We start from the raw sequence: 18,541 nt of genomic DNA, 5'->3' as shown, positions 1-18,541 counted from the left end.
AGAAAAGCAAAGGATCCCCTCTTAAACTTTTCTGACATGATAAATTAAGAATGTTAGTGCCCAGAAGGTTCTTAAAATATGTCGTCTTCTGTTATTTTCCATGGCTTGAAAAACTGGAATTATTGTTGATGATATCTCAAAATAGCATTTGCTGATAATACTATCTTTTAAGTAATTTCAAAGGAAGAGAGGAAGCTTGTAGTTAGACTTTTGGTGCGCAATCAGTTAAAGTTCATAAAGTTCATTGTCAAAAAAATGTTATATGACTAAGTTAGGAAGGGATTTCCTACTTGCAAATAAGGATGTAGTTAGTTTGTCTCTATGGTAGTTCATTTAGCAAACACTGAAAAGAAACTTCATTAAAATGGAATCAGTTCACTCTGAATAACATCTTAGCTGTGTTACCTATGCAGGGCTACAGGAGAAGTGCCTACTGCTGTTAACCTGAGAAGGCATCTTGCTTATAATGATTTTTTAGAATTTGCACCTTTCTTATCTAAACATCTTACTAAACTTCTGTAAAATATAACGTTTTGGTTCTTACTCTTTCTTAGGGTCCAAAAAGATTTGTTTGTCCTGCTTTTTTTAATATGTTTCAAGTTCATATCCAACAGATACATGGTGTGTATGCACACATACACATAAAAATTTTAATAGCGATACCTCTGATCTTTATCAAAGAAGCAGAAAAGAATGTCCTTTTGTTTGCTTGCTTTATATTTAAAATATATCTGAATAATGCTGCTTTGACCATGAGTATGAGATCTTCAGGTAACTTGTAATTGGATGATTTGCTTCATTTAGGATTCTATATTCTCCTTTTATCATATCATTTCACCTGTTTATGATGTTAATAATCTGGAACAGTGAATTAAGAAAAGAAGTAGTAAAGCAAAATTATTTAAATTGATTGGGAATGGAGAGGATTGTCAGAAATTTTAGAGAGATCTAAATCTACCTATTAACCACAGTGTTTTCTGAAATACTTAAATGCAAAGTAAAGCAAATTAAGGAAAACTTTCACAGTAATTATATGCTTTAACACATTCTAGGTTCACTATATCCACTCAAGAGATCTGGATATCATTCTAAACAATTCATTGAGGACATCTGGTTTAAAAATAAATTATGATATTTCTCAAAGGATACTGTTGAACTGAAGTGGGTTAAAACAAGAGACAAAAAATTACCAAGGGAATGAAAGATTTGTGATAAATACACTGAATAGATTTGCAGTGTTACAAATATTTATTTCAGAATTCTTTTGGTTTTCTAAAATTGAACTTTAAAAAACATGAAATAGTGATTGTTATAGAAGGAGAAATTTGAGTATCTCATGAAGGGGCATTCTGTTAAATGATGAGAAATTAAACTTTGATTAAATCATTCTCATACAACGAGTGCAAATGTGTTATTGCATAAATGTTTGGCAGAATTCAGAAGGAAATTGGGTGTTTATATTCTGGATAGTCTTTATGTATAAGTATAGTAACTGAAATATTATATATATATCAATAAATATATATTTAACTCTTGAAATATTATTAATACTTACTTTTTTAGTCAGTTTTATCTACTTCAAAATAAACTTTGTAGAGCAATGACTGATTGCGAATAGCTGTTCCCATGTTCATCTTATTTGCCTTGCAGAGCCAGCACAGCTGTAACACATTCTGTTTTGTTGGGCAGCATTGATAATCTAGTCAATTTGAATTTTCTGCTGGAAAGCAATATTGGAAGTTACTTTTCCCGTGGAGATGTAACTGGGGTCAGAATTCGTCCTACAGAGCTTAAATTAATACTGATGATTTGTAAACTGTGGAGACAGATTTCATCTTATGGGGAGGAAAGAATCAGTTAAGATGTGTAAAGTCTTTTGCCATAAACTCTCTACTTTCTTCTCCAATATGCTCACTTCAGGTATCCCAGATAGCTGTTAATTTATTCAACTGCAGTTAAATCAATCATTTCAGTACCGACAGTGTTAGTAGCTTGTGTACGTGACTGTACTGCCTCCAGAAGCAAGTCTGATCATCTATAAGCAGAACAGCTCAAAGCATGAACTAAGTTACTACCTTAAAGACTTGGACCACCTCTGTGCATAAATCTCGTACTATGTTTTTAGAAGTGGGAGCCCTCTAGGGTGCAGTGCAGAGCATTAGTATTACCACAGGTTCAATGTTGTTGTTTTCATTAGTTCTGAGCCTTGAATGCCTACTGACTATATCCTTGTATATTTTCTGTGCTTCTCAATGAACTAGGGTTGTGGAAAGAACTTGTCAGTTCTGTTCCAGATCTGTATGAATGTGTGGAGCCATTTTGTTCAGAAACAGCCCTATATAGAGTCATACCTCTAAACTTCAGGAGACTTTAGTAGACACACACAGATGTCAGGGCTATTATATGCAAGTTCATGAGAATAATAAACTCTGCTAGTCTAGAATGTAACATTTTTTGAGCAGTTTTGATCTTCACAGCACAGTCTATGTTAGACATTTCTTTGCTAGCCCAGTTATTCTGTTACCTGTCTAATGGAGAGTTGACCAATTTCATGGATGAAATTACCTCCTCCTCTGTATCCTTTTTCTGTTACATCTTAGCACTCTCTCCCCTTCAAGACTGTCTTTGAAAACAACAGAGAACTCTACACACACTTCCCCTCCCTTTATTCCCACCAAGTCTCTGTATAGAACATTTATCCCAGGTTTTCAACATTCAGTTCTGAGGGGCTGTTTGGTCCTGACTGAAATCTGATTATAATAACTTTCTGTGGTATATAGTCACTTCTTGGCCCAGAACTGTGACCCCAGCTTTCTCCTTTACACTGAATTTCCTGCAATGTATATCAAGATAAATTTTTAGTTGTCTTGGCAAAACAGAATATCTTTAAGCAATGAGGTTGCCAAATCTCATTGGAACTTTCTGTGTTAGATGGGCAGTCACTGAATTGGAACACGGACAGTGAGTAATAGTCACAATTTAGATAACTGAAGTGTTCTCTTATGGAAGGATGAAACTTATTTTGATTTGTTCTATTTTCCTTACTTTGTTTAAAAGAACAAATGCCCTGTAAATTGTTAGAACAATGTCATAACAGAATTTTATATGATAGTTTTAGAGTGTTCACTTGTTTTACAGAACATCTGTAGGGATAGTGTTCAACTTGCAAATGTATATTTTTTAGCTATTAAAAGTAGAATTTTTGTACTTATAATGAAAATGCATTTCATTTGTAGCTTCTCGTAAAAGACATAAAAAGGATAGAGATGAAGCGTGGGAGTATGAAGAACATGACAGAAGAAGTTCTAGTGACCATAGGAGAAGTGGTTATTATCACGAAGGAAGGAGGACTTCTAGTGGCCGTTACCGTAATCGCAGTCCCAATAACTCTGATATGGATGATTATTCTCCTCCTCCTAGCCTCAGTGAGGGTAACTGATTTTAAAAAATTTATTTTCTTCCATAATATGAGTGCATTTTTAAACGATATGTTAAACATATTAAAATATACATGCTGTATTGAATATGTGTAAGAAATGTAACCAATCCTTTATTCTGTTAATTAGTGGCTAGAAAAATGAAGAAAAAAGAGAAGCAAAAGAAGAGGAAAGCTTATGAACCTAAACTAACACCTGAAGGTAATTTTAGAAGATTTATTTTCTACAGTTTGTATTTTCTGTTTTGAATATAAAATAATTATATATATTTCTTTTTTTTTCATCAGAAATGATGGATTCTTCAACTTTCAAAAGATTTACTGCTTCAATAGAGAATATTTTGGAAAATTTGGAAGACCTGGATTTTACAGCTTTTGGTAATACATCAGAAATTTTCAAAATGCTTCCCCCAATTAGAAACATAAGAAACATAAAGATTTGCATCTCAATATTGTCAACCTTTTTTCTTCGTGATTTAGTTTCTGTGATGCATTCTACAGTATACTGCGTTTATATGGCTTCTACCTTGAGTGGAGGCCTTTACCTTTCCAGTTTCACTTGCTCCCTGCAGAATCCAAAAGGGGCATAAATCACAGTGAGACAAATAATAGTCCCCTGGAGTGGAAAGGATACCTTTTTGGGATGTTATTACAGTGTTATCTTCTGTCAAACATATCTTTGGAAACAACATTAGTGTAAAATGGTTCTCTTGCCAGTAATGGCAGAGGCACATAATTTTGCATCTGTTGTGGCCTTTGGCCCAACAAAGCTTGATTATTCAGTTCCAGCAGCAGAGTGCTTATGCACTTATGGGTGAGGCACTGAATCACTATATGCTCCTTATCCTTTTCAGTGGAAAGTAAGCCAGCCTAGTGTCACGGTTTAGCCTCAGCCCAGCTTGATGGGCAGCTAAAACACAAGCAATTGGGTTCCAGGGAAAGGGAAATGAGCGGAAAAAGACTTGTGGGTTGGAAACTGAAACTAAAACAGTTGTAATGAAATAATAATAATAATAATAGAAAATGCTATTAACGATAAAATAATAAAAATATATTGAAATATATGAAATAGTCTTTTTCATATTTGCTGTAAAATATGATTATTAATTTTTAATTTTTTTTAAGGTGATGATGATGAGATTCCACAGGAATTGCTGCTGGGAAAGCATCAGCTTAGTGAGTTGGGTAGTGAATCTGCGAAAATCAAGGCAATGGGCATTATGGACAAGGTACATCTTCATAGTTTTTAACTCTTTTTGAACATTTAATTTTCTTAAACATACAAAAATTTGTTCTCCCTGTAGTATTCCACACTCTTCAGATGTGCATTTGATAGATACTATGAACAGTTGTGCTTCTGCTGACTTAGCTGAAGTACTTAAAAAGTTACCACATCTTAACTGTTAATGTCTCTGAAGCTGAGACATTTCTTTTGAATGGTCCTTCTTTGTCTTAGTACTGACTCAGAGCAGTATATGCCAATAGGTAACACATGCCAGAACAGTAAAATCTAAAATAATTAACTTACTTACATCAACTCTATAGGCTTTTCTCCTTACAGCTAGTGTTGAGTAACCACAGTAAAACAGAACCTGCTGCCAAAGTGAAAAGATCCCTCCTTTCTGATATATGCCAGTAGTGCAGTATAAATGTATGATACCCATCCAGCATCACACTGAGTTGCTTCCTTCCTTCCTCTCTCCATTAGAGCCCTTTCAAACTTAGAAGATTTAATGCCTCAGGTGATAAGAAGATTCATTTTCTTTACACTGCATGTTGTGATTTCTTTGCTGTACTCTTCCTGAGTTCAGTTCAAGGGAACTCTAGAAAGACCTATAGAAACAATGTTCTTGCATTCCTTATCTTCTTAGAACACTTGGTTTTGGGCAGTCTTGTGTTAAATTCTTCCTCTGCCTGCTCATGACCATTTACTATGTTTATGAAGTTTTTCTGAAGCCACTTATTATACAAATCACTCTGAAGGGTTTTCTTTAATCCAAGATTTAGATATTCTTCCTGGACTTTTCTTCGATCTCCCTACCTTCCTTTGTAGCATGTTATGAATCTGAGTGTTTCTCTTTCCTGATAATTCTCACCCTTAACCTCTGTTCCCTGTTTTTTTCACATACATACATATGTGTATGTAATCAGAATTTTGGTGCTTCTAAAAGTGAGCACCAATAATATCTGGATAAATGAAACCAACTCTCCTGGAGTTTAGTATATTGAACAGATTATGTAATCATAATTCCGTAGAATATCAGTAAGTGAGGTTTTTTTCAACATGCTAGTTTGTCAAAGTTAACACAGTTATTAAGAATACATTTCCTTTTTATTACCACTCAAGTATTAGGAAATTAATTTTCTGCTTGCCCACAGAATTTGCATTTTCTGTAAAAAAGCTCTATATAGTCAGTTAGAATTTGTGATTGATACTTGGATTTTGTAAATTTCTGTTTCTAGAAGCAAAAGGGTATAAATATACAACATTAATTATAGATATGCAATTTTAAATGCATTTCTATGGATTTTGCTCATTGAAAATGCAGTTTGATTGCAACTTTAGTTCTATTATCAGCATTCTCAGTCATGTTGTGTCAAGTCACTATCCAATCCTTATCTCAGACTACTTACAATTTATGTTTTTCAGATTACATAACATGTTCTATCTATTCTACAGTCATTTAATGTTTTGTTTCTTGTTTTAGCTCTCAACAGATAAAACCGTAAAAGTCCTGAATATTTTGGAGAAGAATATTCAAGATGGATCAAAGCTTTCTGCATTACTCAACCATGTGAGTTTCAAATTACATCATTTCGCATCATTGTGTAGAATAGGGTTTTCTTCACTTGAGTCCCATATAGTGATAGTTTCAAATACGTGTGTATGTGTGAAAGGAATTTCTGATTTAATATGTATGCGATTAAGTGATTGCCAAATTTTACGATTTGAAGTAAAGTTCAATTGATTATATTCTTTCAGTATTAAACGTGTTTGACTATAGTACTGATAACTAACAGATGTATTGGGAACAATTGAGTTGTCTTTTGACTTAATTTTAAATATTATAGTTTCATCCTGAAATATTCATGGTAACTGGTGTAACTTACACCATTGGACATTTCTTTGCTACTTTTCTACATGTCCACAAAGCATCCCTTACACGATGGAAGAAGTACTACAGTTATTATAAGTAGTAGTAGTATTAGTAGTTATTATAAGTATTTATTATTAGAAGTATCACAGTATTAACAAGTTCAAGATTTTTCTTAAAACCCATTAAACATGATTTGGGTCATTACAGTAAAGGAAGCCTCTGCTAAGGAATAAGCTTACTTCTTTTACAGTGCAGTGAAAATATCTTACCTCCATTTTCCAGAGACAGATTGCATTTGCAGATTCTTTTTTATTTCCAAGATTAATTAGCAAAAAAATTAGAAAATATTTAAAACTACTTGGAGTTTTGTTTTGTGGGGTTTTTTTGTTTAGTGGGTTTTGGTTCTCTTTAAGCCTCCTTTGTGTAAGGAACAAATTATTTAAAGCCATTCTATGCAAGAAATTTACAGGTATCTCCTGATTTGCAGATTTATGTTGACTTTTCAAATATATATATATTTATCATATATATAATGCACTGTGATATTTTTAGATTCTCTTATCCCAAAGGGAAAAAGTTGATATGGTTTCACCAACTCCTTATTTTTACAAAGAAAGCCAACAGTGTCAAACAGTGCTGTTATACAGGCAGGAAAGAGTCTTTTCTCTGTAGGATATATTTGTACCAGAAAAGTTACTAAAAAATCCACCTGTTTTTTCTATTAATAATATTATTACAATATTTCTGTAGTTCTGGGTGTTCATAACCTCATATATGTTTGTTTTTATAACTTGTACAAACACAGAAATACAAAGATTCTATATCCTGTGCTAAATCTAAATGGTCATATTTGATAACACGTTTTAAACCCATTGATAACAGATGAGTTGGTCTGTGAATTGTAGAAAATTATAGAAAAACAACTTTTTTGTGTAAGAATTCCCTCTAGTGGCAAAAATTAGACTGATCAAAGCAGCAACTGGTGTACATGGGCTGCTGAAGAAAACACTAGATGAATCAGTTTAGATTTTGATTAAGGTACATAATTCTTAAGTAGGCAATGTAGCAATCTTCCTTCATAGTGCTTCCTGATGATACATAGAAAGCATCTTTGTGTTTTACCAGAAGAACACAGTAAGACATTGAAGACTTGTGACTTAGGGTTATAAACCTGTTGCCAGTAAAACAAACATTAGTTGATTTCTAAAACAAACTATTTTTGTGCCATAAAGGAAATACAGTATTTTGTATGTGTGTATGTAAGTATATTAAAATAATGTTATCTTTTACTTGTTAAGGATAAAAATTTGACTCCTTGTTCACATTATCTTGTTTTACTTGCCTGTTACAGAACAATGACACTGAAGATGAGGAAAGATTATGGAGAGATCTTATTATGGAGAGAGTGACAAAATCTGCTGATGCTTGTCTTACTGCTATCAATATTATGACATCGCCAAATATGCCTAAAGCTGTATATATTGAGGATGTAATAGAAAGAGTTATTCAATACACAAAATTTCATTTGCAGAACACTCTCTATCCTCAATATGATCCTGTATATAGAGTGGATCCTCATGGCGGTTAGTATGCTAAATGTTTTGCATTTAGTGTTTTGTTGTCATACACATACCTTCAGATGTGAGTGTCCAACTTCAAGAACTATTTTAAAAATCTTGGATCCAGATTTCAGAGCAATTATGAAAATATGAAATTTTTGCTTTCCAGCTGATCCTACTAAATACTTTTTCTTCTGTAAGGAATTGCATTTACAAATCTGTAGTCATGGAGCTGTTTTGGGGACATTTTTTGAGGAAGATGATAACATATATTTCCCAATAATTGATGTGAAACATTGATAAAATAGACACAGATATTTTTTATTTTATTTTTTATTTAGGTGGTGTTTTAAGTTCAAAAGCAAAACGTGCCAAATGTTCCACCCACAAGCAAAGAGTTATAGTGATGCTGTATAACAAAGTTTGTGACATTGTCAGCAGTTTGTCAGAGTTGCTAGAGATACAGCTTCTTACCGATACAACAATTCTTCAGGTAAGTTTTATCAATTACATGAAGTATGAAATCAGTATAAACTTTTGAATTATTAACAACAGTGACTAGTTTGTTGTGTGGTATGTAATCAGCAGAAGAGCATTTAATTTTCAAATCTTTAATGGCTTTTATTGTACACTCAAGAAAAGTTTAAACTGATTGTATGCAAGTATATTTTATTTACAAATAATTTGAAGTAATACTTGCTGAATGCCTTACCTGCTGAATGAATAACCTACTTTTGAAACTGTGTAAATATCAGTTTGTTTGTCAAATATACTTAAAATAACTACTTTCTGTTGATAGGTATCATCTATGGGAATAACACCTTTCTTTGTAGAAAATGTCAGTGAACTACAGTTATGTGCTATCAAATTAGTGACTGCAGTAAGTAAATTTTAATTTGCAGTTTCATGTTCCTGTGTTTCTGAGAGCTATTAGGTTATTTGCATAGGCCATATTTTTACTGGTAGAGAACTGGAGTTTAGAACTAATTTCATTCTTGCATGGTTTTACAGTTTGTTATATTCTAGGAACAGTATTAAATCTACCTACCTGCTTCTATTTGCGGAGTACTCTATAGGAAGAAACTGCCTACTTAAGCCATGGAATTTACTTAATTTTGGTTATGTTGTTTAAATTAGAAACACAAATCCCTTCCTCTTACCTGTCCTTTCTTGTCTTAAGTGATGCCATGAAAAGCCAAACTCAATAATCAATGCCAATTTGATTATTAAGTAGGTATTCCTTTAATAAATGTAGCCGGGGTACACATGAGGTAATCCACCTAACTATTGAGACTGGTTACATGACTTTTATACTGGTTAAACATACATATGCATATAGATTCCTGGAAACATGTTACACATCCATTGTCTTTCGGGAAATTATTATCATAGTTTATCACCCACTCTTGTATGCACATCACAGTTTCTTTGTGTCTCTGATGGTCTTTATCTTATCTCCTTCCTCATTGTGTCCTCTTGGTGAGCTCAGGTCTGTCCTTTGTTTCTGCTGCAGGACTTGATTTGTTTCTTGTTTCAACTAGTAAACAACCTAAACTCCTTTTACAATCGCATTCTTTCTAACTGCAAGCTGGCCAAGATTTGATTCTTATTATTCTTATTATTGCTTAAGCTAATTCATTCCCTTAATATAACGATTTATTCCTTCCTTCATAAGAAATCTTAACAGTATGGTTTTCCTTATTTCCTTTGTTAAATTTTGAATTTATGCAATGGAATAAGCTATGGAATTAGTAGGGTACTTCTACAAAATAGAATAAGTCAATTTCTTCAAAAGAGGTGACTATGTGAAAAAATCACGGGGCAGGTAAAATGCTATTTCAGGAAAACTGCAGTGCAACTCTGATGTGCTTGTTCAAGTTTCAATCTTTGTACGGATTATGTACTCCAGTATTTATAACAGTAATTCTGCCTAAACAAAAGGAGAAGCAAACTCTACAATCCTGACTCCATAGACTGAAAGAATATTTCATGTCAGGCAAGCATTAAAGCTTAGGGTGTGAAGTAAAATTGTTTTTTAAAATGCATTCTAAAATCATGTTTGTGTTATGTTACCATAGAGTTTTGCTCTATACTAGAGTCTGAAAGCTTAGCATTACGCTTTTTGACTTTCTTATTGTCCCAGATTAGCCTTGCCCCCCGGCCAGGTCAGTAGCTAAAACCGGGCAGCTTTTAGTCCCAATCCCACCACACACAGGAAAGGGAAAAAGGAAGTGTGAGAGAGAGAGTGACTTGGGGCTTGGAAACTAAAACAGCTTTAATGAAACAATAATGATAAAAAGGAAAACAATAATAATAGAATACTAAAATATGTACAAGTATACAAACCCAATTTAAACTCCCTGGATGACCAGTAAGTCACCACTGACCTGCAGGGCAGGGGCGGGGAAAATCCCAGCCTGGACTCAGCGGCAGGTGGGAGCTGGACTCAGGAACGGAATCCGCAACATGCGGATCGGGATCAGGGGCAGACAGACAAACGAAGTCCTCCCTGAACGCCGGCCGTCGAAGAAGAGGGGTGAACCTCGGGTGACCCTCCTGATCCCTCAGTTTTATACTGAGTATGACGTGTGGCATGCAATACTTAGTTGGTCAGCTTTGGGTCACGGGTCCTGTCTGCCCCTCCCCGCAGGTGCGACCTCCTTCACCACCAACTTGCCTTGATTACCATAGGAATAGGTGTGAGCAGTGGCCCATTACCCTGGTGATAAACATCAGGCTTAGCTGAAACGTCAGACACTATGTTCTGCTTTAGCCCAAACCAGAACACTTATACAGTGTTTTGCACCACTGGCAGAAATTTTTAAAACATACGGTACTTTTAAGACCCACTACACATTTATGCTATGAAGATTTAAAAAATATATAGATTTGAAATTTTTTGTGTGTTTTATAAAGAAATGTTTGCTTTGATAAAATCAAGGTATGCATTAAATATAATTTATTTAAATGTCATGTAGTGTATGTTTCTATATATAATTTTTAACGATATATTTAACAAGTGATATTTTACATAACAATGAATACTTCTTTAACGATCCTGTAACTGTTAAATAGGTGTTCTCCAGATATGAAAAACACAGACAGTTAATACTAGAAGAAATTTTCACTTCCCTTGCAAGACTGCCAACTAGCAAGAGGAGTTTGAGAAACTTCAGGTAATTTCTGACATATATTGATGATTTGTAGACAGTAGAATTTACAGTTTTGTAGATATAGAACTTTAGTCTTCATTATTAACAACTTCTTTAAAAATCTGTGACTCCACAAGCTGCGCTTTGTTAGAGGCTGATAATAATCACTGCTTCTTATGTCATCATATTTATGCCTGCTTACAAAAATAATTGAAATATCTTATTATTTGTCTCATTAAGGATGTAAATAAGTGTAATGTTAGCATGCATTCAGGTTTTCTTTTTTGAAAAATTCTTTCATTCTGTTTTATGGATTTTATATAATTTCTTTATTGCTAAAGCTTAATAGGAAAATTCTGGCTGAATTTCACACTCGGAGCACTCTTTCTGGGGAATCAATCTAATACACCTTTGAAAGATTTTCATTTAGGAACTATTCAGTTCACTTCTACTGTCTTAAGTGCAAATTATTAGATAAACAAAGCAAATTACTAGATACATGTCTAGAACACAGATTTCTTGCTGTGGTAATAATTTTAGGAACATGTTATTTAGGACCAAAAATATTTGTTTCATGTTGTCTTTTGTTTAGTTTTAGTGTTAATGCTAACTTTTCTTATTAACAGGTTAAACAGCAGTGACACTGATGGAGAGCCTATGTATATTCAGATGGTAACAGCACTAGTTCTACAACTTATTCAGTGTGTGGTGCATTTGCCATCAATAGAAAAATATTCTAATTCAGAGGAGGAATCAAACAAAAAAGTAAGATTTTTAAGAATCATAAGTATTTTTTTTGTGCAGGAATGACTCTGTAGGTATAATATTTCATGATAGTTCTCTAGTAATTAAGCACTGAAATTTTATGTCTGCTGTAATCAGTTGATGAATGAGAAATGCTGATCTGGAAATCATATTTCTGTGTACGCTAAAATATTAGACAAATAAATCTTGTTATTTTTAGGTGGATCAGGATGTACTTATTACTAACTCATATGAAACAGCCATGAGAACAGCACAAAACTTTCTTTCTATTTTCCTTAAAAAGTAAGTACTTTTGCATTCTTTTGTGTATTGATGAAACCAACTCCAAATAAAATCTGTCACACCTTAAGACAAACCAAACCACTTCACAATGCTAAATGCCTACTAATAAAGTTAGTTATAACAATATACTTTATAGATCCCTAAGACCTGTCTGGACAAATATTTTTATGGAACAGAAATTTTGCATGGAGTTCTTTACACATTTAAGAATCTGTCTGATAGTTTATGTAGGAACTTTTTATCAGGGTCTTTTACTCATCTGAAGCTTGGAAGAGAAGTCTGAGTAAATATCTAAGTGCTGAAACCAGATTCTTTCAGTCACCAGAATGACAAAGATATAAAAAACTTAAAATTACTTTCTTTTCTATAAAGTTAAGGAATGTCAATAGCTTAACAGGGAAAAAAATGTACCTGAATAACGAAAGGATTTGTAACAAAAAGTCCTGAGATTTTTATCATGTTAAATTCTACTGTTAAACCATCTAACCATCTCTCTGCATGCCTCTGGTATCATTAAAGTTAGGGATGCCACATATAAGAGAAACACTATCAGATATGTTATCTTTTGATCTTTACATTCTGATTTTAACCTTTGTAGAGCAGATGTTTTACACTGTGAGATAAGTCAGACCAGGTTTAAGGACAAAACACCTCCTAAATACCCTACTCTGGCTTGAGCTTTAGAATTTTACCTACTTTATCCATCCAAGTTAATGCAGACTTAACTCAAAATAATAAATAAAAAAAACTTAGGGACAAAATTCTACTATCCTTGATTAGCTGCTTTACTTGCAGTGCAACTTGGAGTGATAACTGTTTAAACTATTTGTCCATAAATGGATAAATTTTTTTTCTGCTGATATTATGGATTTTCTTTTTAGAATTGCATAAAACTGGTTTTCTGGTTAAACATCGGATTACTTCTGTTTGCATCAGAAGAAGGACTTAAACAGCTCTGAAATTCACTTACAAAATGCATTTTCATTTAAACAGGTGTGGCAGTAAACAAGGGGAAGAAGATTACAGACCACTGTTTGAGAACTTCATTCAAGATCTTCTTTCCACAGTCAATAAACCAGAATGGCCAGCTGCAGAGTTGCTACTTAGCTTATTAGGAAGGCTATTGGTAAGGGATTCTTGGTTTTAACTATTATGTAAATTTATTTCTTATTACAATGAAACTTGTTTATTTAATCTCAAACTATCATAGGAATGCTTTCTGATTGTTGACACTTGTATGCAACATTTAAGGATTTTCTTACATGTATCACTATGATGTAATGCATAGAAAATAAAATTTAGGTCAGAAGATCATTGATATGGAACCTAGTAAAGGTCATACGTATACAGTTTCTCATGGAAGACCACTTCTACTATTCCATTACATTTTCCACATTAAAAAATGCCATTCTATAGCATCTAATATGTGTAGATATTCATTGGGAATAAAGTCAGACCAATAGCTGTAATTATTCATGATAAATGCTTATCTGGACTATTCCTTTGGCACAGAACCTGAAAACAATTAAGGAGTTTTGTCTTTCACCAATAATAGTGCATTTACTTATGGAATGTGACATTTTACAGAATGTGAATATTTTCACTGATGTGTTTTTTTAGAATTGTTCTTCAGTATTAAAATGTAATTAACATAGTAATTTGAGCTGTTTCTTGGAATAATATTTTATGGTCCTGTCCCTGGTAGAACGTATTTTTTTTTTACTTGTGTGAATAATGCATTATGGTGTTTAAGATCTATGCTATGGCAAAGGATATGTGCTCTACTAGATGTCCAGGTTTTTATAAAAATATATATTTTTAAAAAATTCTAACAGGCATATTTGTAGAGAGAGAGAGACCCAATAAAGGAAAAAAAAAATAATGTAAAGAGTGTATCTGTGATGTCATAGATTTACATAAAATTACATAATTTTATGTGAAATTTTACATAATTTTATCCAGCATGAAAGTTAGGTAGAATTTTTAATGAGGTCAAGCAATGTCTTGTGAGAAGAATCTCGGCTGTGTAAATAACTGTTTTTTAATAACAGCTTATTCTGCTTTTCTTAGGTTCACCAGTTCAGTAACAAATCTACAGAAATGGCTTTAAGAGTGGCATCACTTGACTATCTTGGAACTGTAGCTGCAAGACTCAGGAAAGATGCAGTCACTAGCAAAATGGATCAAGGATCTATAGCCAGAATCCTCAAACAGGTGTGTGTGAGATCCCATGCCAGCTGAATTGAGATGTATCCATTCAAAAATTTGAGCATTTTAAAGAAATGAGAAAAACTAGCTTTGTGGAGAATAAGTTTTCATTGTTGTTTGGATTTCTGAATTAAATATACTCAATTTGTAAGTATCACATTTGTTAATTCATGTCTTTCTCACACCATCTCCTAGTGATCATATTATGTGGTTAATTACCATGGTAAAACCAATTTTCTTGTGACAATATAGAAGAAATAATGGAGCCACAGTTGAATTCTATCTTAAGAGGCCTTAAAAATATATGTCTGTGAATGTATATATGTGCATTTGCTATTGCAAAGTGGTAATTGGACTTATGGCATTCATACACAAGCTTTAGAGAGTTAAACTCTTAGGCCTGTAAGGTTAGTTTTTCTGTGGTGTAGCTGGTATTGGTCTTGGTCTTTTTTTTTTTTTTTAAACTGGACTTGTATATATCTTTCATCAGAGAATGTGTATTTGCATTTCCATGAATTGTGCTTATCAAAACGTCTCCAAATCTGCAAGGGTGACAGCAGTTAACAAATCAATGTATGCATTTGGGGTCTCTATAGTACATTGCATGATGAGAAAATTTCAGGTCTTATGTGTCCTTTTAAAAATGTAGATTTGCATATTTCTCATGGATGCTATACATTTCTTTCTGAACTACTAATCGTTCTCAGCATGATTAGATCTAAAGTTGAGTAGTCATATCAAGCTTATTTCCCTTTCAGTTACCTGAAAAGACTCCAGATCTATTATATGTATTTTATAATGACTGTTACAGATTTATCTTGAAGGAAAAACTTGTGCAACTTACAGACATTCAAATAAAGAATCAAAATTCATTTACTCCTTTATGAGGCTGATAATTCCCATCGTTTTGTCAATTAGAATATTGTACTATGTATAGTGTGAAATCCTTTTTTCCATAGAAATCTGTCATAGGTTGTCAAGTTGATTTAAATACTTGCGCATGCTTTTCATTAGTTTCTCTCTTGATACATTGATCTTCTGGACTCGTACCTTTTTCTACTTGCTGATGTTCGCAAGCTCTATTATGTGCTCCATTGGTGACAAGATTCTCAATCTATGCTGTTCATACAGAAGTTATGATGTTACAAGTTACAAGTTTTATTGCTGAAGAAGAAAAATGTTTTATAGCTGAAGAAGAGAAATGTTTTATAGCTGAAGAAGTTTAAGCCATAAATTATTATTCTACTTTTATTATCAATATTGAGTATGATTTGTTTCAGGCTTCACAGGTTCTTTTTTTCTGGGTTTTTTACTTTTCTGAAAATAGTTAGGCAGTATATGGGGAAAAAACCATTGATGATCATAAAAAAAAATTGTTCAATTTACATAGGCTAGAATTATTTAAAATATCAGGATATATATTTTTTTCAATAGAATAGCCTCTTGGAAAAAAATGTGTTGTTTTTAACATTAATACAGTTTAGATATTTGCTATCTACAGTTCCAATAGTCTCCAGCACTAACTCTCATAGTAGTATTTTGTATGTAGTCCTTTTGGTGCATCTTAAAAATGCTTTGCAGGAAAATTAATATCACACAGAATCACAGAATGGCCGGGGTTGGAAGGGACCTCTGGAGATCATCTAGTCCACCACCACCACCACCCCCCCCCACCACCCCCCCTACCGCTAAAGCAGGTTCACCTAGAGCAGTTTGTACAGGAATGCACGGGATCTTTTTTATTCATGCATAAAACTTTTCAAAGATCTCTGCAGTAGACAGAATTGGACAGAAAAGATACTGAGTCAGAGTAGTTATACATTTCAGGATCCCTTATGATAACAGAATCACAGAGAATCTCAGAATGGTAGGGGTTGGAAGAGACCTCTGGAGATCTAGTCCACCCCCCTGCTAAAGCAGGTACAACCTAGGGCAGGTTGCACAGGAACACGTCCAGGCAGGTTTTGAGTATCTCCAGAGAGATATTTACTGTTGTCTGTGTTTTATATTTTTCATTTGACTTTTTTTTGCTTTTTATCCCTTGTTCACCTGAGAAGTCACTGTTTCAGTATTTAATATTGGCCAGAGAGCTATGACTTTTATAGGTTAAACCTTGTATCAGTCTACTATGTGTGATTTCAGCCCTTCTTTTTTTTCCTCAGGGACAGAGGGTCTTCACACAAGATCATAGAATGAAAATTAATTGAATCAATCAGTCTGTTTTAAAATCAGTCTTATTCTGCTGTAAACCTCTTTTCGACTTTGGAGCCACAGTCTAATTTGGTTTAGTCTGTATAAAGTTTAGAAGTAATTGATTAAAATTTGTTAGCTGTACTGATAATTGCAGAACATTAACTTCAGTGTATTTTATATGTGGACATGCAGATTTTCAGATGATAATTACTACTGTGCAATATTATATTTTATAATTATATTTCTATTTCTGATAGGTTTCAGAAGGAGAAGATGAAGTTCAACAGCTGCAAAAGACTTTGCTAGATTACCTGGATGAGAACACAGAAACTGATGCATCATTAGTGGTAAATTTCAGCTTTCTGATGTCAAGTGGATCTAAAAATAATTTCAGTAACATGTACTGAATAAAATTATTTTTGGTCATGCATATTAGTGCTTCAATTAAATTGTCACACTAACATATACTATTGATTGTGTTTTCCAAAATATGATTGATGCATTAGACTCACTTAATGTCATTATAAATCTGTTAACTTCACTCTTCTATATCTTGATTTTGTTTTCTGTGTATCTTGCTGTATTTCACCAGTTTTCTCGGAAGTTTTATATAGCACAGTGGTTCCGTGATACAACTATGGAGACAGAGAAAGCAATTAAATCTCAGAAGGATGAGGATTCATCTGAAGGAACTCATCATGCAAAAGATGTTGAGACCACAGGAAAAATCATGCATAGAGCAGAAAGTCGCAAAACGTTTCTTCGCAGCATCATTAAAACTGCTCCATCTCAGTTCAGTACATTGAAGTATGTTTCAGCATCACCAATTTCTTTATTAACCATGCATTTGATGTTTTTAATCATTTTTTATAAATATGTCCTGATTAATGTGTTGGATTTGTTGCAGGATGAATTCTGATACTGTGGACTATGAAGATGCATGTCTAATTGTTCGCTACTTGGCCTCTATGAGGCCATTTGCCCAGAGCTTTGATATTTATTTGACACAGGTAAACTGTGCTAGAAGTCTTAATACAGTGAAACACAGTTGATTTCTGATTCCAAACACTTTCCTGGTAGTATGCAATATCTGTTCATTGTTGAGCACAAGTATTCAACAGACCATGATAACACCATGCGTGTTCATATTCTGTATTGATGACATAAGTGCTTATATTTCTTTTTCTTGCATGCATTTCATATGTCATATTGTACTTACGTTATTTTATTTATCCATATATGTATATGGCAAAATCATTATCTTAGATGTACACAGTAAAAGGATAATTACAAAATGTTGAAATCTTTTTTACAGTTTCTGTAAAATGCATGCTCATTTAGTAATATTAACTCATTAAAGTGATCTTAATCTGATATGAAAATACAAGCCAACGGTCAGTTGCTTGTAGTGTATGTTACTGTCACTTTGGAAGCTGTTGTTGTGTGGCTTCTTTCCTTTTTCTGGGAGAAGAGTGCTAACATGTTGTCATGGTGACATGTTTGAATTCCAGTAATGGTTTAGTTGTTAGTATATTTTAGGTTATATTACTTATATTGATCTTAAAATTAATTATATTGATTCTTAAATTAATTATATTGATTCTTAAAATTATAGTGCCTGAATCCAACTCTCCTGTTGAAAGAACCATGGTGAAAGCCACAAGTGAATGGCAAAATTAGAGTTTAAAATGAAGGGACTTAAAGTAAACATATGGACCCTTTGTAAATCCTGTTCGGACCAGTCTTGGAGATGTAGTGAATCCTAGTAAATATCAATGCTCAGTTATCAGTACCCAAGAACATCACTTGCACGCACCTTTTTACTGTCTGAGATATATTCAGTTCTTA

The 18,541-nt window shown here is 33.3% G+C and overlaps 1 protein-coding gene across 1 annotated transcript in view; it reads left to right on the top strand.

Moving 5' to 3' along the window:
* Positions 1 to 18,541, top strand: part of LOC128850260 (nipped-B-like protein) — a 99,977-nt gene that overhangs the window by 60,872 nt on the left and 20,564 nt on the right. The window contains exons 11-26 of the mRNA XM_054053266.1: positions 3,237 to 3,431; positions 3,567 to 3,638; positions 3,725 to 3,814; positions 4,562 to 4,665; positions 6,145 to 6,231; positions 7,886 to 8,117; positions 8,435 to 8,586; positions 8,893 to 8,973; positions 11,169 to 11,269; positions 11,872 to 12,010; positions 12,210 to 12,292; positions 13,286 to 13,418; positions 14,363 to 14,506; positions 16,951 to 17,040; positions 17,286 to 17,500; positions 17,601 to 17,703. Of these exons, the coding sequence (XP_053909241.1) occupies positions 3,237 to 3,431; positions 3,567 to 3,638; positions 3,725 to 3,814; positions 4,562 to 4,665; positions 6,145 to 6,231; positions 7,886 to 8,117; positions 8,435 to 8,586; positions 8,893 to 8,973; positions 11,169 to 11,269; positions 11,872 to 12,010; positions 12,210 to 12,292; positions 13,286 to 13,418; positions 14,363 to 14,506; positions 16,951 to 17,040; positions 17,286 to 17,500; positions 17,601 to 17,703 (2,021 nt within the window). The remainder of the gene's footprint in view (positions 1 to 3,236; positions 3,432 to 3,566; positions 3,639 to 3,724; positions 3,815 to 4,561; positions 4,666 to 6,144; positions 6,232 to 7,885; positions 8,118 to 8,434; positions 8,587 to 8,892; positions 8,974 to 11,168; positions 11,270 to 11,871; positions 12,011 to 12,209; positions 12,293 to 13,285; positions 13,419 to 14,362; positions 14,507 to 16,950; positions 17,041 to 17,285; positions 17,501 to 17,600; positions 17,704 to 18,541) is intronic.

This window comes from Cuculus canorus, chromosome W, assembly GCF_017976375.1.
Source record: "Cuculus canorus isolate bCucCan1 chromosome W, bCucCan1.pri, whole genome shotgun sequence".
Taxonomy (NCBI): domain Eukaryota; kingdom Metazoa; phylum Chordata; class Aves; order Cuculiformes; family Cuculidae; genus Cuculus; species Cuculus canorus.
Note: the sequence above shows the minus strand (reverse complement) of the source record. Positions and strands in the feature narration are given on the sequence as shown.